The sequence below is a fragment of the Aotus nancymaae genome, unplaced genomic scaffold (assembly GCF_030222135.1).
Source record: "Aotus nancymaae isolate 86718 unplaced genomic scaffold, 86718_ANA_hifiasm-v0.15.2.pri h1tg000067l, whole genome shotgun sequence".
In the NCBI taxonomy this organism is placed as follows: domain Eukaryota; kingdom Metazoa; phylum Chordata; class Mammalia; order Primates; family Aotidae; genus Aotus; species Aotus nancymaae.
The window spans coordinates 24475265-24500150 of NW_026988482.1; the positions used below are offsets into that span (position 1 = coordinate 24475265).

General features: G+C 50.3%; 1 protein-coding gene across 4 annotated transcripts in view; it reads left to right on the forward strand.

Annotated features, from left to right (window-relative positions):
* The window catches only part of BSN (bassoon presynaptic cytomatrix protein), a 108779-nt gene that overhangs the window by 59973 nt on the left and 23920 nt on the right, over positions 1 to 24886 (forward strand). For 2 of the 4 annotated variants that reach the window (XM_064367107.1, XM_012467736.3), the window contains exons 2-3: positions 4467 to 4875; positions 20465 to 21349. In XM_064367107.1, the coding sequence (XP_064223177.1) occupies positions 20495 to 21349 (855 nt within the window). In that variant the 5' untranslated portion in view covers positions 4467 to 4875; positions 20465 to 20494. Of the gene's footprint in view, positions 1 to 4466; positions 4876 to 20464; positions 21350 to 24886 lie in introns of those variants that run through there. The other 2 variants (XM_012467734.3, XM_012467735.3) reach the window with 1 other exon arrangement.

Sequence of the window (24886 nt, forward strand, 5' to 3'; positions counted from 1 at the left end):
TGGGTCAGAAGGTGCTCAGTGCCACAGAGAACAAAGAGGCAGGGAGACAAGCACAGTTTTAAATAGTCAGGGTAAGTGTCCCTGAAAGGATGCCACCAGAGTAAAGGCTTGAGAGAGAGCAAGTGTCCGCAGAAAGAACAGCAAATCCAATGGCCAAATGCACATGGCAGGAATGGACCTGGCATAGGGAAGTGGAATCAGGGAGATGGTAATCAGAGATGAGGCCAGAGGGAAACGGGCCAAATCTCATGGGGCCTCATGCGCTATTGTAAGACTTTTGACTTTTCCTTTGGGAGGGAAAGGAAGCCAGTGGAGGGCTTAAACAAAGCAACGAAGTGGCCTGATTTGTGTATTTAAACCCTTATTCTGGGGCTGGGCGTGGTGGCTCACGTCTGTAATCCCAGCACTTTGGGAGGCCGAGGGTGGCAGATCACTTGAGATCAGGAGTTCGAGAACAGCCTGGCCAACATGGCAAAACCCCGACTCTACTAAAAATACAAAAAATAAGCTGAATGTGCTGGTGTGCACTGGTAGTCCCAGCTACATTGCAGTGAGTCTGGATCGTATCACTGCACTCCAACCTGGGCAAAAGAAGGAGACTCTCTCAAAAACAAACAAAACAAAAAAAGCCTTATCCTGGCAACTGAGAATGGCTCGAACCAGGTAGGATGAGGAGGAGGAGGGAGGAGATAGTAGTGGCCAGCTTCAGAAACCAACAAGATTTACTGCTGGATTGACTTAGGATGAGAGAGGAAGGGAGGCAGAGATGGCACCAACAGGGAGACTAGGAGGCACACATTTAGGGGGAAGATCAGGGGCTCAGCTTGGGTGTGTTAAGGTGGAGATGCCTACAGGGAATCTCTGTGAAGATGAGGAGTTGGCAGTTAGACAGGTGAGGAGTTCACAGCAGAATTCTGGGCCAGAGATAGACATTTGGTGGGTATCAGTGGAAAGTGGATTTAAAGCCCTGAGACTGGGTAAGTCTTGAGACTTGGGGATTGTGAGTACTCAGAGAAGCAAATTTGTATAAAGACTGAGCCCCAGGTCTCTCCAGTGTAAGAAGTGGGGTTCTGGGGTTGGCAGATGAGGAAGAACCTGCAAAAGAGATTAGAAAAGTGTGGCCAGGCAGGGAAGGTGTGGCCAGGCAGGGGGAGGTAATTCAGGAGAAGGTGGTATTCCTGAAAACAAATAGAGAACCTATTTCAGGAAGGAAGGAGTGATCACCAAGGATCAAGTGCTGCTGATGGTCAAGTGAGATGAGGAACTGAGATGTGACTGTTGGATTTGACGATGTGGAGGTCCCTACTGACTGTGACCTGAGCAATGTCTGTGGAGTGATGGGCAAAAGCCAGGTTGGAGGGGTGGGTTAAGAGGGAGAGAGGAGAGGAGTGGGAGGTAGTGAGTGGAGGCAGTTTCTTTTATTATTTATTCATTTTAGAGACAGAATCTTGCTCTGTCGCTCAGGCTGGAGTGCAGTGGTGTGGTCCTAGCTCACTGTAACCTTGATCTCCTGGGCTCGAGAGATCCTCCTGCCTCTGTCTCCCAATATGGAATTACAGGTGCAAGTCACCTTGCCAGGCAAGTGGAGATAATTATTTTAAGGAGTTTTGCTGTGAAGAAGAGCAGAGAAATGGGACAGTAGCTGAAGGAGTAGTGGAGCAAAGTGCTGCTGCTGCTTCTCCTTTTCTTTTTTTTTTTTTTAGGATGGGAGAAGCTTGTTTGTATGATAATTGAAATGATCCAATAGAGAGGGGGAAATGGATGATGAGGGAGAGGGAGAATTGGAGAAGGTTAGAAGTGGGCCTTGGGATCAGGAGGCAGATGAACACTGGGGACAGGAGTAGGGAGGCTGAGGTTGTGCGGGTTCCCTCTGGTGGGTCCTACTTTTTCGTGAGATGGTCTGCAGGTCATCAGTGGCAGTGAAGAGACAGAAGGAGGTGCTGGGAGACTTGAGGATCAAGGAGAGGTGTGAGGAAGCATCCAGGAAGATGGGAGAGTACAAGGACCATGGGCATATATTGCAATCTCCAAGTGTTCCGATGGCTACTATGAGGTATGTGGGCACACATCAATGCCAGGAGCATTGCCCTGGCAGTGCAGACTTTGCTGGGTGCAGGAGACATTGCTTGTTTATTCACTGTTACCACAGCTGAGTTTAGAACCCTAATCTTCACATAAAATGTCTCCAGAAAGACTACATTGTGATACAACATTGAGTTAAAAAGTTACTGTGTACGTAGATTGCCTGCTACTTATTGGGCAACACAAATAGAATAGAAATGGCTACATTTCTCAGAAGACTTGCACAGCCTGGAGAGGGGGCCGCAGCCCATTCACATGTTAAAAAGGCTCTCAATCGCTTCTGATCTGCTTTCAAGGACTGCCTTTAAACTCCAGTCCCAAATAATTTAAGTGAAAAATGAAACTATAAATTTAGCCAAGTGGGAAATATTGCTTTAGGACACCTAGAAATTAGTATACTGAAAGGGCCCGGAAAAGCCCAGGTTCCCACTGTGGGCCACAGATGCTGTGGCCACCACCATGCTAGGCTTCACAGCTGGTGGCAAAGATGGCCCTGAGGGGCTGGACTCAAACTCTGGTTGTCTTGCTGAAGAAGAAATTGGTGGGTCTGTGACTGGATGGTTAGGTATATGCCATTGATGGTTGATGAGAGAAATGTTAAACACTATTTAATAGTGTTTTTTTTTTTTTCCAGAAGAGTCTTTATTAGACCAAGGATATGTTTCTGTACACCCCAGTTCCTCAGAAGGGAGGAAGGACTGCAGAGTGTCTTGGGGTGGGCATCCCCAGGCGGGCTCCTCATCTTTCCCCTTAAATGGCCTGTCCTAAGATGCCCTACCAGTCGGCTCTTAAATCTTTTTGGCAAGCAGATGGCCTCAGATGGGGGCAGCAAACTTAGAATCATCCCCTGTCAGTCAGACCCTGGGGCACTGAGGCAGAAGCAGCCAGGGCAGCCTCCTCACTGCTCTCAGCAAGTCGGCCCTGTCTCCTGAGTGTCAGCATCACCCTAATGAGTACAGACTAAAGCAGTGAGAAAATTTCAGGGAAGCAGTATAAAGCATTGCCTTTAGCTTTTTTGTGCTCATCCTCTTTTAAACTGAAAAAGAGGAAAGTTGTAGAGATGAACTTAAGTTGGGTCAAAGGAGAAGGAATATATGATGGACTTTTAGCCTGATGGTTTGCTTTCTGCTTTCTACCTCATGGAACTACCCAACACTGCTGGCTCCTCTGCAGCCAGATTGGGATGGAGGTGGGGGTTAGACACATTGGATCTCACTCAGTGGTTCCTCAAGGCTGGATCCTGGAACTCCAACCCCACCCAGCTTCACACTAGTGGAAAAGTAACACTTTATCCCATCTTGGTAGATTTGGTCTGGCATCAGGCTTGCCAGAGGGCCACCAGAAGGCAGACTCCTTTGTGTAGAGACAGGCCCCTGGTATAAGAGATGGCATTAACTAGGCATTGCAGTATCTCCCCATCCCCAGCGATCTAGGGGCAGCTTCTGAAGGAGACAAGGCAAGATATAACAGATCAGCCAGTATAGTATCTCAGTATACTATCTCAGTATAGTATGGTATAGTATAGTAACTTGAGCTGTATGTTGGAATCACCTAGGGAGGAAAAAATACTAATGCCAGGGTCCTGCCTCCACAGATTTTTATGTAATTCGACTGGGATGCAGTCTGGGAGTCAGAATTTTAAATATCACCCTAGGTATTTCTTTTTTTCTATTTTCTTTTCTTTTTCTTTCTTTCTTTCTTTTTCTTTTTCTTTCTTTCTTTTTTTTTGAGACAGGGTCTCACTCTGTTGCCCAGGCTGGAGTGCAGAGGCACGATCTCTGCTCACTGCAACCTCTGCCTCCCGGTTCTAGTGATTCTCCCATCTCAGCCTCCCAAGAAGCTGGGATTACAGGCATGCACCACCATACTCAGCTAATTTTTGTATTTTAGTAGAGACAGGGTTTTACCATGTTGGCCAGGCTGGTCTTGAACTCCTGACCTCAAGTGATCTGCCTACCTCGGCTTCCCAAAGTGCTGGGATTACAGGCTTGAGCCACCTCACCTGGCCCACCCTAGGTATTTCTAATGTGTAGGTTTAGAATCTTGGTACTCAAAGCATGGGCCTCAGACCAGAATATTGACATCATCTTAGAGCTTCTTATAATGCAGACCCTACTCAGATCTAATGAATCAGAGTCTGTACTTTATCAGAACGTGAGAGGACATGTTCTGATCCTGCCACATGATGTGGTGCTAAGGGTTCAAGTGAGAGATGCTTGTCAAAGCTCAGCACAGGACACAGCAAATGGGTGCCATGATAATGCCGCTGGGCAGGAGGAGGAGGGTGGTGATGGGGCTTGGCAGGATCACCCAGCTTGGTAGAGACCTCTGTAAGCTGCTTCTCTAAAATGTGTCTCTAACAGTCATCTTCAATGTCATTTCAGCACTTCCCGGAGACTGGACCCCAAGGAACCCCTGGGTAGCCAGAGAGCAGCTTCCCCAACTCCGAAGCAGGCTTCTGCTACTACTCCTGGCCATGAAAGCCCGCGGGAGACAAGGGCACAGGGACCAGCAGGCCAGGAGGCTGATGGTCCCCGCAGGACGCTGCAGGTAGACAGCAGGACACAGAGATCAGGGCGGTCCCCCTCAGTGTCACCGGACAGAGGCAGCACCCCCACATCACCTTACTCTGTCCCTCAGATCGCCCCCCTTCCCAGCAGCACGCTATGTCCCATATGCAAGACTTCGGACCTTACGTCGACCCCCAGCCAGCCAAACTTCAACACCTGCACCCAGTGTCACAACAAGGTCTGCAACCAGTGTGGGTTCAACCCCAACCCTCATCTCACCCAGGTAACCACCCCTGCGCCGGCTCCCCACTCACCTGCCACCTCATTACCATACCTCCCCTGATTCCCTTCCCCTCTTTCACCAACTTTCTTTTCCTGGTCATTTCCCTTGGCCACCAGCATCTGTGTCCTCCTGTGGGGATGTGTCCTGGTTCTAAGATGTGGTAGCAAAGAACTGGGCCTGGCCCCAGATGTCCCAAGGGATTTCTGCATACCCTGAAAGCTTGGGCAGAGTCTGAGAGTAGAAGATACTTTCTAACCCTCTGGATCAAGTTTGGTCTGGAAAAATGGCCTTGGAGAGGGGCAAAGACAATCTTATGAACAATTTTTCCCAATGGAGCTCATTTGGTGTGGGGTCAAACCTCACCATGGCAAACTTCCCTGACCTAGGCCAGGAGGCCTCTCTTTGACAGCAGGCCCTAGAGGGGGATGCTGGTGAGGGGAGAAAGGTTTCATTGGAGGCAGGAAACTGCCTTCCAGCTGGGCTCTGGGAAGCACCTCTTATGGGCTTTAGTTCCAGTCAGCTGGGGGCCTGAGGTGGTGGGGCAGCTACCCCACTCTAAAGAAATGACCTTGGGATAAAGACCCAGGCTGGGAACCAAGTATTCGCCAAGGATGATGACAGTGTCCTACATTCACCAAGAGGCCACTGTAGGACCATTTCTGTGAATTTGGCTTCTTTTTTGCCCAAGAGGACAAGAGGACTCTGGGTCTACAGCCCTAATCTGGCTTTGTTGAGGACGCTTTGAATGACTGTGGGATGCCTTGCCAAGTGAGCTGAGGCCATCGCTTTGAAATGAACGGAGTAGGTCTGCTGATTTTCTCCTACTCCTCTGGGAGTAGAAGCCTCTGGTTCTCTCCACAAGGATCTGTTTTTGGACAGGATGGAGAGAGGCTGGCTGCAGGCACAGGCATGGCTGCCTCTGGGATTAACAGCAGCTGGAGCTGTTTGGACTCTGTGGGAGAGGGCTGAGTGAGAATAATTGTTCACAGGTCAGGGTCTATATATGCCATGAGGTGCTGTGGGTGTGGGACGTGTGGTTTGTGAGAGGTAAGTGTGAGATTCTGAGGAAGGAGCTGTCGGTGTGGGGAGATGACTCAGTGCCTTTGGAGTCGCTCCTGGAGTGTGGGGGCTTCCTGAGGAGGCGTGCACGCTCGTGATTACTGCATCTGTGATTAGAAACAGGCCATCCTGCACTGTTCAGTTAGGTAAGCGCTTGCTATTCAGAATTTAGAACAATACAGTTAAGGCCAGGGAAGCTCACCTGTGTGTTTCCACCAGCGAGAAGCCAGAAGCACCTCACAGGAACAGGGAGGAGGTGGACTGGACTGCTATGGGGACATTCCCTCCTCACGCTGGCCTTGCCCCTCTGGGTTCCAGCTCCCCTGAGATGTAGCACAGGACCTGGGCGATGCCGGGTGAGGTGGGTGGGGATTAAGGAAGAGCCACACATGGTGGCCCCAGGCTCCTGGTTGGTATCCCATTCCTCACCACCCCACGGCCTCTGTGTATAGGCTCTCCAAGCCCAGGACCTTCAATGAGGTAGGAAGGGAGCCAGCATTGACTATGCCTGGAAAAACAGCAGAGTAGGAGGACCTTGGAGACACTCAGTCCATCTGCCTCGTTGTGCTGAGAGGAAGCTGAGGCTCAGGGCCAGGAGAAGATGGGGCCTCAATCTCACTGCAGATCCACAGTGTTTGGTGAAGAGCGGGTCTCAGCCAAATACTTCAAGCAAATGCTGGGCTGGGCAAATGAAATGAAATGGTTCTTTGCTGTGAGATTCTGCAGGACTTTCAGTGTTCTGAGGGGCATCGCAGAGTTCCAGGACAGGGCTGTGATTGGCAGCCTTTCCCAGACTTGCTTTCACAGAGCATCTTGGGAGCTGCTGTTCCATGGCACCCAGTTTGGGAATTGCTGACCTGGTCCCTTCTCCAAGTTCACACATGGTGGATGCCCTTTTCTGCTGGGTTTTCCAGGTAGGACATTTACTTCTCCAGAGTTGGCCTTCAGTGGTGTTCTTGTCAAGGAAAAATAATCCTTGGCACATCTTCCTTGTGTCTTGGCTTATTCTGGGTTATTCTGGACAAAAGAGCTGTGGACCTAGACCAGTGGCTTGGTCTCCAGCTTTCCCCTAGGGATTTTCTGCCTCATTTTCCCCATCCATAGTCCATTTTTGCTCAGACTGAAGCTGGTTCTGAACAAATAGGGAGGTCCCAGATACTCTTCTGGGTGGAGGCCATTTCTTTCCAGATGTTTCCAGGCCTGGTAGCTCAGGGCAAGCCAGTAATTTAACCTGTCTGAAACCACAGAGAAAGACTGGGTGCTTCTGTTTGAGGCCTGAACATTTCTCACCACCCACAAGAGACCCTCCCTCTGACAATACACTGATGCCAGGGAGGCAGAGGCGTTGGCATTCAGTCCTCAATGATATGGAGAAGGCAGGAAGACAGTTCTCCTCTTCTCTCTGTAGATGTGGGTTTTTGGACAAGTACTTGAATTTCCTGAATGTCAGATTTCTCTGAAGGAAAAGCAGGAGTCCAGGGATTGGCATCGGTGGCTTTGGTAATGCCCATGCCTGCTCAGGCCTGCGAGTCCACCTCTCCATTCTTCAGTGACTTACATTTGGGCCCACCACCCCTCTCTGAACCAGAAGGGTGGTCCATGTTGCCCTTATTAGGCTTCTATTCTGACAGCTGGGAGTAGGAGACAAGGCATGGGCCTGAGCCTCCTGGGTAGAAGATGGGAAGATGCAGTTTGGGTGGGCAGTGGGGATGGGAATGAGCTGCTGGGGAATATGAACAGTAGCCTGGGGCTTCCATGCCGCACTCAAAGCAGTCCCAGAAGCACATTCTGGCCTAGAGCTCCTCCAGATGCCAGTCTGTCCTCATCAGAGAGGCATCCCAGCAGTGAGTGCAGTGTAGATGCAGGATTGCCTGCATGCCCAAGCCTCCAGTCTGATCAGCTGAATCCTCCAGAGCACCATCTAGAGTAAAGGGACCCACCCTCTGCCCCTGTGGGCAACAGCACGGTTGCCACCCCATTCCCAGCCTTCTAGGCCAAGGTGATCCATCTGCCTTCCAGGTACCTCCCTTGCTCTAGTCAGAATTACTTATAAGCTTCTCTAGGAAAATCACAGAAGAGCAAGCATGGTCTTCCCTCACCTGTTCCAAGGTCTGGATTTGGCTGAGGCCAACCCAAAGATGTTTATCCCATACCATCCACTACTCCTACCCAATGGCAAGCCGTGAGCCTACGCAGTTTCCTGCCCAGGGTGGGTGGCGTGGAGGAGGGAGGGAGACAATGCAGTGGCTCTGAACCTCTCTCTCTCCTGCCTGCATCCCACTGCTTTCCGGCAAGGACCAGGGCACCAGATGGCTCGGGGGTGGTGCTGTGAGTTCAGCACAGATCCCTCCACTGCAGCTAACAGCCTTGTCTCTTTCCCTCTGCTCCCTCCTGGCCACACTGCTGCTTGGGCCAGAGAGGAATGAGGAGCCGGTTTCAGGACATGGGACCAGCAGTGTACTGAGGGGAGGCAAAGGTGTCTTCCTCCTTCCTGGGCCCAGGAGGGTGTCTGCCCAGCCTTCCAATACTCACCTCCAAGCAAAATGGAAGTGGATCTCCAGGTGGCAGGTCCTCCAGGAGGCCTTTCTCCCACTGAATAGCTAGTCCTTGGGCAGTTTGCTTTAGAGTAGCCTCTTTGACCTAAACAGTCTCCAAGTCAATAGAGAAATGCTCTCCAAACTTTAGTTACTCTGGGGCAGCTTAATACATGCCCCGAGGCGGTCCATGTTCCCAGGAGACAGGACCTTCAGCCTACTTATTTGCTTGGACCTCTGCAGGGTGGAGGCAAGAGCCACTGGGGTCATGAGGAGACAACAGGCATGGAATTCTACCTTTTAGTTTTGGAAGATGGTCATAAGTTAAGCTAAGAATGAATGTAAAATTAATTCTGAACTGAAAATATGCAATTTTACTCCTAAAACACTTGTTTTCATAGCTAAGGATAAAGGAAACAGAATAAAAAGAAAATGCAGTAAAAATGGTAGAGAAAAAGAGAAATCCGTAAATAAAGCACGAGTGGGAAGATGCGGAAGAAGGCACAAGAAGGGGAGACAGGAAAGGGAGGTGAGGGAGAGAGAGCCAGAAGCAGGAAGAGGCAGGGAACACGAAATCTTGGTAAAGTTCCCAGTTGCTGGCTGGTAACCTGTTGGTTTTGCTGCTTCTACTCTTTATTTTGCTCAGCCTTTGGCCTGGACAGGCATGCTTATCCTACTGAGTCAGAGGGCAGCCCTCTCCCTTCTTCCTGTCCTTGCCACCCTCCACAGTGCTTTTCAGTCCTATTGTTAGCCAGGAACTGTCCCAGACCCAGAGAAATAGGCAGAAGTGAAGCAGATGTGCTGCTCAGCTCTGTGAAGCCTTCAGGCCAGTGCAGGAGGCAGCACTTCCACCAAGAACCACACAAGCAAACACACAATCGCATCTGGGGTCAAGGAGGGGAGGGGCATGGGGCTACTGTTGGTACGATGCTGAGACAAGATTCCTGGGGTAGCTGGGCATGGTGGCTCACACCTGTAATCTCAACACTTTGAGCAGCCGAGGTGGGCAGATCACTTGAGCCCAGGAGTTCAAGACTAGTCTGGGCAACATGGTGACACCCCATCTCTACCAAAAAAAAAAAAAAAAAAAAAAAAGACATGGTGTGGCCAGGCACAGTGGCTCATCCCTGTAATTCCAGAACTTTGGGAAGCTGAGGTAGGTGGATCACAAGGTCAGGAGTTCAAGACCCGCCTGGCCAAGAAGGTGAAACCCTGTCTCTACTAAAAATACAAAAATTAGCCAGGTGTAGTGGTGTGTGCCTGTAATGCTACTTAGGAGGCTGAGGCAGAAAATTGCTTGAACCCCGGAGGCAGAGGTTGCAGTGAGCCAAGATTGTGCCATTGCACTCTAGCATGGGTGACAGAGTGAGACTCCATCTCAAAAAAAAAAAGAAAATACATGGTGCAAAAATACATGGTGGTGCATGCCTGTAGTCCCAAGTATTTGGGAGCCCGAGGTCGGAAGATCACTTGAGCCTGGGAAGGTATAGGCTGCATGAGCCATGATCATGCCACTGTACTCCAGCCTGGGCGACAGAGTAAGACACTGTCAAAAAAAAAAAAATTATTGGGGGGCTTCTCCAAAGAGAACCCATTAGGCTGTAGAATGTTAGAATTGCTGGACAGAAGGCAGTTGGTAAAATGGGAGGCCTGAGGGGATGTTCTTGGTCCATGTGAGGGCTCGGAAGCAAGTCAGGTCCAGGAGAGCTGGGGTATCACAGAACAGGACTAGAAGGCATACAGGTCCTCCTGGGCTTGCTGGGGTCTCCTACTGTACTCCCAAGGTTTGGGAAGGTGGCAGTGGGAAGGTCAGATGTGCATTTTAAACACCCCTCTGATGCAATCTCAAGGGCCCTTCAAATAGCCAAAACAATTGTGAAAAAGAAGAACAAAGCTGAAGAACTCACACTGCCTGATTTTAAAACTTACTACAAAGTTACAGTAATCAAAACAATGTGGTACTGGCATAAAACAGACATATAGACCAATGGAGTAAAAAAGCCCAGAAATAAACTCTTAGGTATGTGGTCACATGATTTTTGATAAGGGTGCCAAGACCATTCAGTAGGGAAAGAACGATCTTTTCAACAAATGGTGTTGGGAAAACTGGATATCTACATGCAAAAAAAATGAAGTTGGACCTTTTCCTTACATTATATACAAAAATTAACTTCAAAATAGATCAAATACCTAAACATAAGAGCTAAAACTATAAAACTCTTAGAAGAAGACATAGGGGATAAGCTTCACAACATTGGATTTGGCAATGATTTCTTGGATATGACACCAACAGCAGAGGCAACAAAAGAAAAAATAGACAAAATAGACTTCATACAAATTTAAAAATTTTTTTGCATCTAAAGGCACTATCAACAGAGTAAAAAGGCAACCCATAGAATCGGAGAAAATATTTGCTAATTATATATTGATAAGGGATTGATATCTAGAATATACAGAGAAGTCCTACAACTCAACAACAAAAACAAACAAACAAAAAACAATTAAAAATGGGCAAAGAGCCTGGTCACGCCTGTGATTCCAGCAGTTTGGGAGGCTGAGGCAGTCTGATTGCCTGAGCTCAGTCATTTGAGACCATCTTGGGCAACATGGCGAAACCCCATCTCTACTAAAAATACAAAAATTAGCTGGGCAGTAACTAGGTGGGCAGCTGTGGTCCCAGCTACTCGGATGGCTGAGGCAAGAGAATCACTTGAGCCCAGGAGGCAAAGGTTGCAGTGAATCAAGATCACAGTACTGGGTAACAGAGCCAGACCTTGTCTTAAAAAAAAAAGCAATGGGGGGAGGGGGCAAAGAGGAGTCAGGTGTGGTGGTGACACACACCTCTAGTCCCAGCTACTTGAGAGGCTAATGCGGGAGGATATTTTGAGCCTAGGAGTTCGAGACCAGTCTGAGCAACTAGCTAGATCTGTCTCTGAAAAACAAAATGGGCAAAGGACTTGAAGAAATATTTCTCCAAAGAAGATATATAAATGGCCAATAAGCACATGAAAAGATACTCAACATAGGTTGGCGGTGGTGACTTATGCCTGTAATCCCAGAACTTTGGGAGGCCAAGGCAGGTGGATCACCTGAGGTCAAGAGTTTGAGACCAGACCATTCAACATGGTGAAATCCTGTCTCTACTAAAAATACAAAAAATTAGCCAGGTGTGGTCGTGGGCACCTGTAATTCCAGCTGCTCAGGAGGCTGAGGCAGGAGAATTGCTTGAACCTGGGAGGCAGAGGTTGCAGTAAGCCAAGATTGTGCCACTGCACTCCAGCCCAGACGACAGAGCGAGACTGTCTCAAAAAAAAAAAAAAAAGAGAGAAGAAGAAAGAAAAAAAAGATACTCAACATGACTAATCATTAGAAAAATTCATATTGAAACTACAATGAGATACCATCTCATACTCGTTAGGATGGCTGCTATTAAAAAAAAAAAAAAAACAGAAAATAAATGTTGGCAAGAATGTTGGAGAAATTGGAACCCTTTTGCACTGTTTTTGGGAATGTAAAATGGTACAGCCACTCTGGAAAACAGTGTGGCACGTCCTCAAAAAATTATAAATAGAATTACCATATGATCCAACAATTCCACTTCTGGGTATACACTCAAATTGAAAGGAAGGTCTTGAAGAGATCTTTGTACACCCATGTTCATAGCAGCATTTTCCACAATAGCTAAAATGTGAAAACAACGAACAGCCCATTGACAAATGAACAGATAAACCAAGTGTATGTATATACCTATATACACACAATGGAATATCACTCAGCCTTACAAAGGATGGACAATCTGACACATGATACAACATGGACGAACCTTAAGGACATTATGTTAAGTAAAATAAGCCAGTCACCAAAAGACAAATATGAGGTAGACAGAATAGTCAAAGTCATAGTGACAGAAAGTAGAATGGTAGTAGCCGAGAGCTGGAGGAAGGGAGAATGGGGAGTTTCATGGGTACAGTTTCAGATTTGCAAGATGGAAAGAGTTACAAAGATGGAGGGTGGTAATGGGTACACAGCATTATGAATATCATACCGCTGACCTGTACACTTAAAAATGGTTGAGGTAGTAAATTTACATATATTTTACCACAATAAAAATATTGCAAATTTTTGTTTGTTTGTTTGAGACAGAGTCTCTGTCACCCAGGCTGGAGTGCAGTGGCGAAATCTCAGCTCACTGCAACCTCCACCTCCAGCCTCCCAAGTAGCTGGGATTACAGGCACCTGCCAATACGTCCAGCTAATTTTTGTATTTTTAGTAGAGGTGAGGTTTCACCATGTTGGCCAGGCTGGTCTCGAAATCCTGACCTCAAGTGATCCATGTGCCTCAGCCTCCCAAAGTGTTGGGATTACAGGCATGAGCCACAGTGTCCAGCCAAAAATAATGCAAATTTTAAAAACCCTTTGGAAATAGACAGGGGTGATGGTTACACATTATGAACAATTAATGCCACTGAATTGTATATTTTAAGATTGTTAAAATGGCAATTTTATATTTATTTTAACACATACTATATATGTGTGTGCATATACATACATATACACTAAAACAACACACACATACACACAAACACATATATATACACCGACCCCCTCAGCTGCTATGTGAAGAACAGCCTGCAGGGGTAGGGGGTGGGTGCTGGGAGCCAGAGGGGCAGAAGGGGCTGAGACTGAGGCTGGGATAGTGGTGATGGTGACTCTGGAGAGTCATGTTAGATTCCTGGTGTATTTGGGTGGCTAACCAGACAGAATTCGATTGGATGTTGGGGGTAGGAGATGGAGATAGAGAATTTTTCTGTTTGGGCCGTGCCAAGTTGAAGGTGCCTGATGAATCTAAGACCCTGGCATGAAGCAGGCAGGTTGGGATGGAGACTTTTGTTTCATATTCACAAGCATATAATGATATTTAAATTGCCTTAGAAGAGATGTGGACAGAGAGAAGAGGTGCCAGGATCTGGGCTCCCCAACACTGAGAAGAACCCAGCAAAGGTGGCTGGCAAGGATAAGCAAAGAAGAGTAGAAAGGCCAGCAAGTGGAGGGCCAAGGGGTCCAGGAGGGGAGAATGTCTGGGCAGTAGTAGTTGGGAGTCAACTGCCAAGAGCCCATCACAGGAGCTCTTGATGCCTCACTGGGTGGAGCAACACAGAACAACCAGGTCAACAATTCATTTTTACCCCCAACATCATGTTATAAACATTTTCAAGCCTACAAAATTGTTGAAAGAATTGTACAAGGAACACCCACAAAGCTACTATCTGGATTTATGATGAACCCCTCCTCTCCTGGCTTTATCACCTATCCATTCTTCTATTTGTTCTTCTTTCTGTCCATCTCTCCATCCATCTTTTTGTTGAATGTCCAAGTACACTGCAGTGGGCCAGGCATGATGGCTCACACCTGTAATCCCAGCACTTTGAGAGGCAAAGGTGGGAGGATGGCTTGAGCCCAGGGATTCAAGACCAGCCTGGGCAACATGGCGAAACCCTGCCTCTACAAAGAAAATACAAAAAATTGGGTATGGTGGTGCCATGCCTATAGTCCCAGCTACTCAGGAGGCTGAGGTGGAAGGACCACTTGAGCCTGGGAGGCAGAGGTTACAGTGAGCCATGATCGTGCTGCTGCACATCAACCTGGGCAACAGAACCAGACCCTGTCTCAAAAAAACAAACAAACAGTACATTGCTGACATCAGTATACTTCCAACTAAGCACTTCACCAAGCATATCATTAACTAGAGTTCAGCATTTATGTAAGTTTTCTTTTTTTTTCAGGTAAAGTTTACATATAATGCAATGTGCAGAGATTAATTGCTTTAAGCTTTGAGAAGCGGTCTGCAGCTCAGCCCCATGTGGGCTGCAGGTCATCTGGAGTGACCATGAGAGTCATTTAGTGGAAGTTTAGGAGGCAAGGGCCAAGGACTTGCAGGCCAGGATGAAGGGGCTGGGAGGGGAGCAGAAGCCAGGGAGAAATGTGGGGAAGCTGGGGATGAGCCAAAGGGTCCTGGGGATTTTAAGGAGAAGTTGAGGCTAGTCCAAGGGTGCACCTGGAGAGGGTGACTGGGGACTAAGAGGAGTGTGTATGGGGAGGGTGCAGGTGAGTTGGCAGGTCATGGACGGGGTGTGTTATGGGGTGCACTGGATCGGGCTGGGAGGGAGGGGAGGCTGTCCAGAGCAGTGTGGGAGGAGTTGAGAGATACTGGGGGCAGAGAGGCAGATGTGTCCAGGGATCAGCAAGGGAATGGATTTCCTCCCTTTTGTGAAGATCCAAGCCAGTGAGGCCTTCTAGCCCCAAGAAGCGATTAGGTTCACTCTCCACTCCCCAGATCTTGGCCTCAGATACTGGGTAGGTTTCCAAGACCTTCCTCAGGACTCTGATAGATTGGCACAGGCCTCCCCTGGCTGGTCCAGCTCTGGATCAGTGTGACTGTGCCCACTGGGATCCTGTGGTACCTGCTTCCTAAGCCTGAGGTCAGCCAGCTGACAGTTAAGGTGCTAGATGGGGCAGCTGACATGTCCATTGCTATAGCAGTGTGAAGACCCAGGCCAGGCCTGGCTCCCTCCCTCACAGCTGCCACCTTAGCTGCCCTTCTGCACATTGGCCTGTCCTTGTTATCCAGGGGACATGGGGAGGTATGTTTCTCCAGCTGAGACCTGGCCAGTGACTCATAGCCCAGAAAGGCATATAGTTACACTAGTCAGTGGGGCCCTCCTAAGAACCTCTAGATTTGGCACCTGCAGGGAGGGCTCCTTTATGAGCTGTTTCTGTGATGTTTCAACTAGTGCCAAAATGGAAAACATGAATGCGGCATCAGGCGTGATGTCAGTGCTGAGTGTTCTGAAACACTGAATGCCTGCTCTCCCTGGTAGGGCTGGGGCTCTCCACAGGAAGAAGGCTGACTGACGTCTGCAGCCCTCCTTTTCCTTGCTGCTGGGGGGTGAGGGGAGGGGAGTGGGAAGAGAACATGTGACTTCTGGGGGCTCTCAGAGCTTCCTGGTAGCCATGGAGGTGACAGTGAGATAGACTCCACCCTGTGAGCATCCTTTGGAGCCAGATATGGCAAGCAAGGCTGGGTCCCACTCTTGAGGGCTGAGACACTCTTTATAGCCAGTGTTCCTGCAGGGAAGATGTAGACGCTCTTCCCAGAACTGCCCTCCTTGCTCCAGAGCCCATTGGAGGAATTAGCAGGGAGTGACCATTGCAGACAGATCACAGTTCTTCATTCAACTTAGGGTTCATACAGCCCCCAGCTTGGGCCCCAAGCCTCTGGATCCTTGGTAGCCAGTGCCACCTTAGCTGCCCTTCTGCACACTGAACAGTTTGAGTAAGGAAGCAGCTAAGAAAGACTCTGCTGAGGGAGAAAGTCCTCTCAGAGCCACAGAGCCCACAGGGCCCTGCCTTTCCAAGTCCCTAGCAGACTCATGGCAGAGCAGGTGGCAGTGGCTCCCTGCAAAGCCTGTAGGAAGGCTTCCTGTAGCTTCTGCTTCCCCTACCCCTCAGACAACCTCTTGATCTTGTACTGCACTGAGCCTTCCCATCCTTACTGCTATCCAGGCCCCCACTGGACTAGGGTGCATAGACTTCCATGGAGGTCCCTACCAGTCCTTGGAGATAGCAAGATGGGCTTCCTTGCTGGCAAGAAGGGTCAGCTTGATAAAAGCTAATGTCTAGCAGAGCTGTCCACCTTAGGGTACCCCCAGGAAGGCTCCTGGGACATGAGGCTAATGGCTGCTGGCCTGCACATCTCCTGCCCATGTGCCAGATCAGGGTCTTGGAGGTATTAGACAGCAGAACCCTAGCTGAGGCTTCTTGTCACACTGGTAGAAGGCTAGCTCTTCTGATTGTGGTAGACAACCAGCTTGGAGAGGGCCTAGGAGCCACAGGGGGCCTTCTGGGCTCAACCGCCTGATGAGGAGGCATCACTGTGCAGCTAAGGAAGGCTCTAATTGTGCTGGCACTTAGGTCAGGGGAGTCTGCCACAGGACTATTCATGTATACCCAGGCTGGGTAAGCAGGTAGGTTGGGGTGCATGGCTATCATCTTTCTCCTTACCCCGTGGACAGCCTCCATCCCCCTGAGGATGGAGGGGGCCTTGCAGCAGGGAGGAAGAGGCTGAGGTTGGGCTCCTCCCAGGAAACTCCTGGGGATCTGTGGGAGAGGCAGAGATGGGGAGGTCTCTTTGGCCTCAGAGAACTCCCTCAGCCAGTGTCCTCCTTAGGAGGTCTTGCATGCTGGGCCTGAGCCTGGGAGGGGCTGTGAGGAGGGTGCGGTCAAGGTTCCTCACCGTCTGGAAGAGGCTGGATAGAAATAGCTGCACCCATCTGGGCGATGAGTCATTGAGGGGTGTTTCAGCCTTTTCTTGGAGAAGTTCTATTTTAGGTGAGATGCCTGTGCCACAGCCTGGATAACGGGGCTGGGGAAAGGAAAGTTCTGGCGGTAAATGCAGGAGGTTTGGCACGTGCCTTTGTTCAGCCTGATTTAGAACCCCAGGGAGAGTCACCCCAAAGTCCCAGGATAAGAAGCCTTACCTCCAAAATCCCCTTTTCCAGGAAGAAGTCTCACCTCAGGGCATGCTGCAGTGGCCAGGTGAATGAGAGAGATGGGATCTTGGGTGTGGGCTGGGCACCCACGGCAAGAACTGAATTTGTGGCTGCCACCCTGAACCAGAGGCTGAGCTTTCCCTCTGGGGAGTAATTCCCTTCCAGGGTCCCTCTCCAGATGAGTAGAAGTGGCCCGCTTTTGGGAACTCCCACTTTGATGGGAGTGAGCCCCTCCCTCCTAAGAATCACCTTTCTAAAGAGGTCTTTAGACTGGGTTCAGGGACTGCAGTTGTTTTCTCTGTGGCTTTCTCTGCCCAAACATAGACAAAACTGCCTTGCTTCTTAAAAAGCATCTGGGTGGGTTAATGGTTCCCAACTAGGCTAATGGCTTCATACCTCACAGCTTCAGCATCACCGTTCTTAGAGTTTCTAGAACTGGGATTGACCTTTAGGGGCCTCTGCCAGGGTTTGCAACGCTGACTTCTAGAGCCTGATTTGGCCTTTGGAAGAGGCAGGACTGTAGAAGGCATCAGGATCCAGGCTGTCCAGGCTGTGGTTTAGGAGCTGCGTAGAGCTGTCAGGGCTGATCTTGCCAGCAGCAACACTTCCGAGCCAGGGAACCATGAGGGCACGTTGCTAAAACATCTCAGAGTTTGGTTTTCTCTCCTGTGAGGACAAAATGAGAGAATGCCTGTGATCATGCCCTATGTGGTGCTTGACACAAAGGGGTGTTCGCTAAAGTGCAGTGTTCTCCCTCTTCTTGGCTGCTGCTCTTCGGTTGCTGGGATAAGTCACCTGAGCCCAGGCCCCCTAACTGGCAAGTCAAGCTGCAGTAGTAGCCCTGGGGCCTCAAGGCAGAGAGCAGGGCTGGAGCCACGCTTGTGGGTGAATAGAAGGGGTCTTCTACCCCAGGGATGAGACTGCACCTTCCCTTGGTGATGACTGGGTGGCCATCTGGGTGCATTCAGAACCTCTGGCTGCAACCACAGACAGAAAACAGCCTTGGCCTCCAGCCTTGGCTCTGTCGATGAGGAGGAGCCTCTTTATTGAGGCACCAGATCTTGGGGCTTCCACCTTATTGAGCTGTGACCCGCCTGACCAAATTGCCAGGATGAATGAAGAAAGCCTCTTTGGAATGAGCCCTACTCTGCACCACATGTTGTGTGAAGCCTTGGGAACAACCTATCAACAAGAGCTCACAGGCCACTTGCGGGGACAGGAGATACCTCATAAACAACAAATTAGTAGACACTTTGGGAAAGAATAAGCACTATGAAGAAAATAAGCTGGGTGATTTGATGCAGAGTACCTGGAAGGTGTTTTATTATTTATTTATTTATTTATTTGTTTTGAGATGGAGTCTCCCTCTGTTGCCCAGGCTGGAGTGCAGTGGCGCGATCTTGGCTCACTGCAGCCTCTGCTCCTGGGTTCTAGCAATTCTCCTGCCTTAGCCTCCCAAGTAGCTGAGATTACAGGTTTTCGCCACTACACCCAGCTAATTTTTACTATTTTCAGTAGAGATGGGGTTTCACTATGTTGGTAAGGCTGGTCTCAAACTCCTAACCTCAAATGATCCTCCTGCCTCTGCCTCCCAAAGTGCTGGGATTACAGGCATGAGCCACTGTGCCCAGCCAAAGGAGAGAGAGTGTTTTAGATTGTGTGGCCAGAGGAGGCCCTGGTGAGGTAGTGATACCTCATCTGAAATCTATACAACGAGCTGGGCCAGGGGGCAGAGGGAATAAGGAGTACAAAGGCCCTGGTACAGAAATGAGCTCAGGGGACTACTGACAGACCTAATGTGTCTGCAGTGAGACAGCCAAGGGGAGATGGCAGAAAGGAGGCCAGAGAAAAAGGGGCAGGCTGGCATGGGTCACAGGGTTGTACTGAAGAGTTCCCAAGGTGTGGTGGGAATCCACTTAGAGGGTTTGGTCCTATTAGTGAGATGCTCTGATTAACATGTGGGTTTTTTGGAGAAAAAATATTGGCTCATGTAATTGGAAGACCAAGTGTAGACTTGGGGCGTAGCCAGATCCAGGGAATGGAATGAAGTCATCAGATCTACTCCTTTCCCGTTTTCTTGACTCCTCTTCCTACCATCTATTGATAACGTTCTTTTTTTTTCTTTTCTTTTTCTTTTTTGAGATGGAATCTTGCTCTGTTGCCAAGCTGGAGTGCAGTGGTATGATCTTGGCTCACTGCAACTTCTGCCTCCCAGGTTCAAGCCATTCTCCTGCCTCAGCCTCCCGAGTAGCTGGGATTACAGGCACATGCCACCACACCCAGTGAATTTTTGTATTTTTAGTAGAGATGGGGTTTCACCATGTTGGCCAGGATGGTCTTGATCTCTTGACCTCATAATACGCCCGTCTCGGCCTTCCAAACTGCTGGGATTACAGGTGTGAGCCATCGTGCCCGGCTATTGACGTTGTTCTTAGTGTCTCTCTGCACGTTGGGAAAGACTACTACTGCTCCAAAGCTACATCCTTCTGATTAATAATCCAAAGGAAAAGGAAACAAGACCCTCTCTCCTGTTGTTCATTACCAAATAACACAGAAGGTGCTAACTGGCTCTGTTTGCCAGGTCAAGTGCCCATCCCTGCACAGGGCTAATGACAGAGGGAAATTATGTGTTTATCACATGGATAGCGGCACGTGTCTCGTTTGCTCTGGAGGCATGAATTATCCCATTTCTTTAAAAAGCTATCTTCCTTAAGGGGGAAAAAAAGGCTTTTAAAAATTCTACTTAACATCAGTCACTTACATTGCATTACTTTTCCCTCACTTATTTTGCTCTTAAGATTTTTCATTCCGTATAATCTTTCTTCAGCTAGACTCTGAGCTCCTTCAGAATGGGAATCATGGTTTCTTTTTATTCTCTTTTTTTTTTCTCTCTTTCTGGTTTCTTTTTATTCTCTATGCCTCCTTCTCCCACGTGTTACTCTTCACATATTTATTCATTCTGCAAGTTTTTACTGAACACCCATTGTGTACAGGCACTGTTCTAGGGCCATGCCTTTCCTCCTGGGTTAGGTTTTAAAAGATCAGTCTGGTTGCTATGTGCAAATGGCCTGAAGGGGGAAGCAGAGGAAGGCTATTGGGTTCATCCAAGCAGGAGGTTGGAGTGCACAGATCTGAGGCACAGCCAGGGGGCGGTGGGGAGGACTCTTAAGCAGGAGCGTCTGGCAGGCAGTGGATTGGTGGTTGGAGGTGGGGTGGGGGGATGGGACTATCTTTGCTCTGCTCCATATACCTGGCAACTCCTAGAGGGTAGGGGAGTGCCATCTGTCCTTCAGCCCTGCCCCCTGGCAGCCCAGAAATGCCTGAGCAGGGCTTGGTGCTCCTGCCTGTGCTAGGAGTGCCCTTGGCTGCTGTGGAGCCTGCATTGACCTGGGCCATGAGTACTGCCAGTCCTGGCCACCCTGCTGACTACTTTGCTTCTCTCCTCAGGTGAAGGAGTGGCTCTGTCTGAACTGTCAGATGCAGAGGGCTCTGGGAATGGACATGACCACTGCACCTCGCTCCAAGAGCCAGCAGCAGCTGCACTCCCCAGCCCTGTCTCCTGCCCACTCCCCTGCCAAACAGCCCCAGGGGAAGCCAGAGCAAGAGAGATCTCGGGGCCCAGGAGGACCACAGCCTGGCTCCTCCCAGGCTGAGACCGCCAGGGCCACCTCAGGGCCGGGGTCTGCCCAAGCAGCTGCCCCTCCAGAGGTGGGAAGGGTGTCTCCTCAGCCCCCTCAACCCACCAAGCCTTCCACAGCTGAGCCCAGGCCACCTGCAGGAGAGGCCCCAGCCAAAAGTGCCACCGCAGTGCCCACTGGGCTTGGTGCCGCCGAGCAGACCCAGGAGGGCCTCACTGGTAAGCTCTTCGGTCTCGGCGCATCGCTGCTAACCCAGGCGAGCACCCTCATGTCTGTGCAGCCCGAGGCTGACACCCAGGGCCAGCCTGCCCCCAGCAAGGGGACACCCAAGATCGTCTTCAGTGATGCCAGCAAGGAGACTGGCCCAAAACCCTCGGGCTCAGTGCCTGGGCCTGGGCCAGCACCTGGAGCCAAAACTGAACCTGGGGCTAGAACAGGTCCTGGATCTGGGCCTGGAGCCCTGGCGAAAACTGGGGGAACAACCAGTCCAAAGCATGGCAAAGCAGAACACCAGGTAGCATCGAAGGCTGCTGCCAAGCCAAAGACCATGCCGAAGGAAAGGGCCACCTGCCCACTGTGCCAAGCTGAGCTCAACGTGGGCAGCAAGAGCCCAGCCAACTATAATACGTGTACCACCTGCAAGCTCCAGGTGTGCAACCTGTGTGGCTTCAACCCAACACCCCACCTGGTGGAGGTAAGAGCTGGACCAAGCATGCTCCTTTGAGCCTTGATGAGAGGCCGGGCCGGGGTAGAGGGTGGCATGGGAACCGGGAAGAGTACCGGGTGTGCAGCAGCCACGGGGCAGCCCCTGCACAACTAATACTGCAGAGGGACTGCATTCCCTTTCCTGTTCCTACCTCAGGCCCCAGTTCTACTCACAACTAACTTTTCACTCAGAGAACTAACTGGCACAGTAGTTGGAGGTAATGGTGCCTGCTGACTCTGACTAGTGCCCTAAGGCTGATCCCAGAATCCCTGAGCTGGCCTCCCCATTTCTAGCTACTATGGGCATGTCCCTAATGAAAGACACCAACCTCCCCTGCTCAGAGGGGGAGGTCCGACACTGCCATGGATCTGTGACCCTCTCAGGGCTAGGGATTGAACGGCCATGGGGCAGAGGGTTGTGTCCCATGTCCAGGGTAGGGTGGGAGCTTTCTCACAATGGGGCAGGACATGTCCCACTGCCCAGGCTCCAGCGCAGCTAGCTGGTATTCAACCTCGATTGTCTCTGCTGAGGTCGTAAGTGTTGACGTCTACTTGTCAAAGTCACAGGCTTTGGTCCACATATTTTACCCAGGCTGGTCCTGGGCTCTCCTTAGACTGCTTGTGGGGATGCTCAGAGATGCTCCTCTTTCCCACAGGACGGTTTGAGGCAGAAAGTTGGGGCCATTCTCTCCGCAGACTCTGCTCCAGGGAAGGGCACTGGGTACTGTGCAGTGCTAGGTGGGAGGGAGCAGGAGGCCCAGTGTAAGGCTCAGTGTTCCCTCGAAGCCTGGAGTCCAGCTCAAGAGGCTCAGAAGATGAAGGTGCCCTGACAGAACTGGACCAGCCTGGGCCAGGAGCAGATGCTGCTTCTGCTCCTCCCTAAGTCCTGTGGCCCACTCTTCCCAGCCCAGGGCCACCCCTACCGTGCTGCCTTAGGCATAGCTTAGTGTGTCTGCTTCCTTAGAGTGCCCTCAGTCTTGATAGGTGAATGTGTTTCCCAGCTGTGTCACATTAGGAGATGTTTGAGGCAAGACCCTGGCTCTTGCACATGGGCAGCCACCTGAGCTCTCTGGTCTCTTGGGCTGAGCCATTTGTAGCTGATGGTGGGGCAGGGGTGTGCAGAGTGCAAACCATCACTGGTCCAGGATGAGACAAGAGAGGAGAGCATGGTGTTTCCATGGCCTCTGTGGCACCTTGTTCTGACTTCCCTTGGGCCAGGCCTCCAGAGGAGTCCCCATGGGAGCCCAGGGTGAGTAGGAAGACTACTGTGGCCACCAAAGGCCATGCTTTCCAATATGCAGGGAAGGGCACCCTTGAACAAGACAACTGTCCTCCTCACTTGGCACCCACGTGGTCTTCTAGGCACCACGAAGCCAACTCTCCAAGCTCTAGGTCTGGTGGCTCACTGGCCACAGTTTGCCTCACTGGCTCGGGGGAAGGGGTGCACCAGGATGTCACCACAAGACCAGGAGAACCCTAGCTGGTTGCTCTTCCCAGAGACCTCCAGGCACAAACTCACTGCCAGTCAGGTGAGGCACCCTGACACTGAGAGACTGTGAGCCCCAGTGGACTCCTGAGTTGGTCTGGCCTGGAGGACTCCTGTCCCCAAGAGACCTCCCAGCCCACATTTCCTTATTAAGCAGAATGTGCATGAAGGGGAGGGGAAAACTGTCTCTCTCCAGGAGCATAAATGTTCCTGACAGCTCTTCTTGGCAGCCCCTGGGCCAGGCCACGGGAATTGCTGATTCTGCCCAAACAGAAGAGTTTCAGTTGCACACTGAAATGAAGTGTCTGGATTCTGACCTAGGCCTTTCATTAACTGCTTGGTTCTGGCTTTCCTGGACCCTGGAACTTCTGTCTCTTGATGGCCATTGTTCCCCTATCACAGCCCCCCATGATTTCCTGCTGTCTCCACTGCCCTGCCCCGCTGACCCCTCATTAGCCAGGACCACTCTTGTCTCCACAGGTCTGATGGATCCCATGAGCCTGAAAGCAAAGCTGGGAGATGTCCTTGTCCTAGTCCTGGTCCTACCTCATCCCCAGCCCACAGCAGTCAAGGGTGATGAAATCTCTCTAACTTCTTTCTCATAGCTCTTCCTGTCAATGCTATTGTCCCCAGAGGGCCTGTGGCCCTTCTGGGGAAGGTGTGGGCAGGTGGCAATAATGCCCCTTCCATGGTTCCCACCATAGAGACTGTGCCACCATCCACCACCAGACACGCAAGCCAGCAGCCAAGGTCATCCTCCCCTCCTCCTCTCTCATTTCTGCACCTGCTCCATGGATCAAGCCCTGCCAGCTCTGCCTCCCCACTGTCACAAGAATCTGGCCTCTCCTCTCCCACCCACGGTCACAGCCTTAGTCCTTCCGTCCTTATCCTTCCTTACCCACACAATGACTAAAACCTCTGTGCGTCTTCACCTGCCTTGGGTCTTGCGAGGAACTGGTGGAGAGGGGCTGGCTGGTGTTGATGTGTCCCCCATCCCCCCCAGCATTGCTTTTCTTCACTGAGGCCCCTAACCAGGCCATGGGCCGTCTTGGATCTCACCTCAGCCAGTGGCCACTCGGTGTCCTGAGCAATTTTGTGCTTCCCTGTGACCTACTTTGTGTGTTCTTGGTTAGTGGTTTCTGATTTCTCAGCACTTGCCAGCACTTACCCTGCCTTGGGAGTGAGGTGGTAAGGCCAGCAGGGCCTTCTCTGGGTCCTAAGGGTGTGTCTGCCATACCTGTCTCTCTCTGGACCTTGCCAGCTCAAGAATGACTGTGCGGTGTCTCTGTACATAAAGGAAGGACAGACCAGTAGAGCCTCACTCATAGCTCCCCACAGGCCTGTTAGACCTCCCAGGACTCCACCTTAGGCCAGAGTCAACTATCTGGGCCAATGGGTTGGGAATCTTCCCCATAGGTTGGAAATTTTCCTGAACATTTCTGAGCTGTAAAAATCTTTCTTCTTTCTAGATTGGGAGTTCAGAGCACACAATAGAGGAGGGAGTAAAATTGGATCCTTTTCCCCTTTGAAGTTTCCTCTGAAAAAAATAACCATAGTGCTGTTTAGTGAGTCATTTCATAATTAAGAGTTGTTGGCCGGGCACGGTGGCTCAAGCCTGTAATCCCAGCACTTTGGGAGGCCGAGGCGGGTGGATCACGAGGTCAAGAGATCGAGACCATCCTGGTCAACATGGTGAAACCCCGTCTCTACTAATACAAAAAAAAAAATTAGCTGGGCACGGTGGCGCGTGCCTGTAATCCCAGCTACTCAGGAGGCTGAGGCAGGAGAATTGCCTGAACCCAGGAGGCGGAGATTGCGGTGAGCCGAGATCGCGCCATTGCGCTCCAGCCTGGGTATCAAGAGCGAAACTCCGCCTCAAAAAAAAAAAAAAAAAAAAAAAAAAAGAGTTGTTGATTCCAATTTTTTTACCTATTTATCTTTTGGAAGAATAATAGTACCCTCTGGCTTAATTTTTAATTGACTTTCAGTTCAAAATAGAGTTTGTGAAGAAATTAGTAGAATTGGAATTGTCACAGTAAC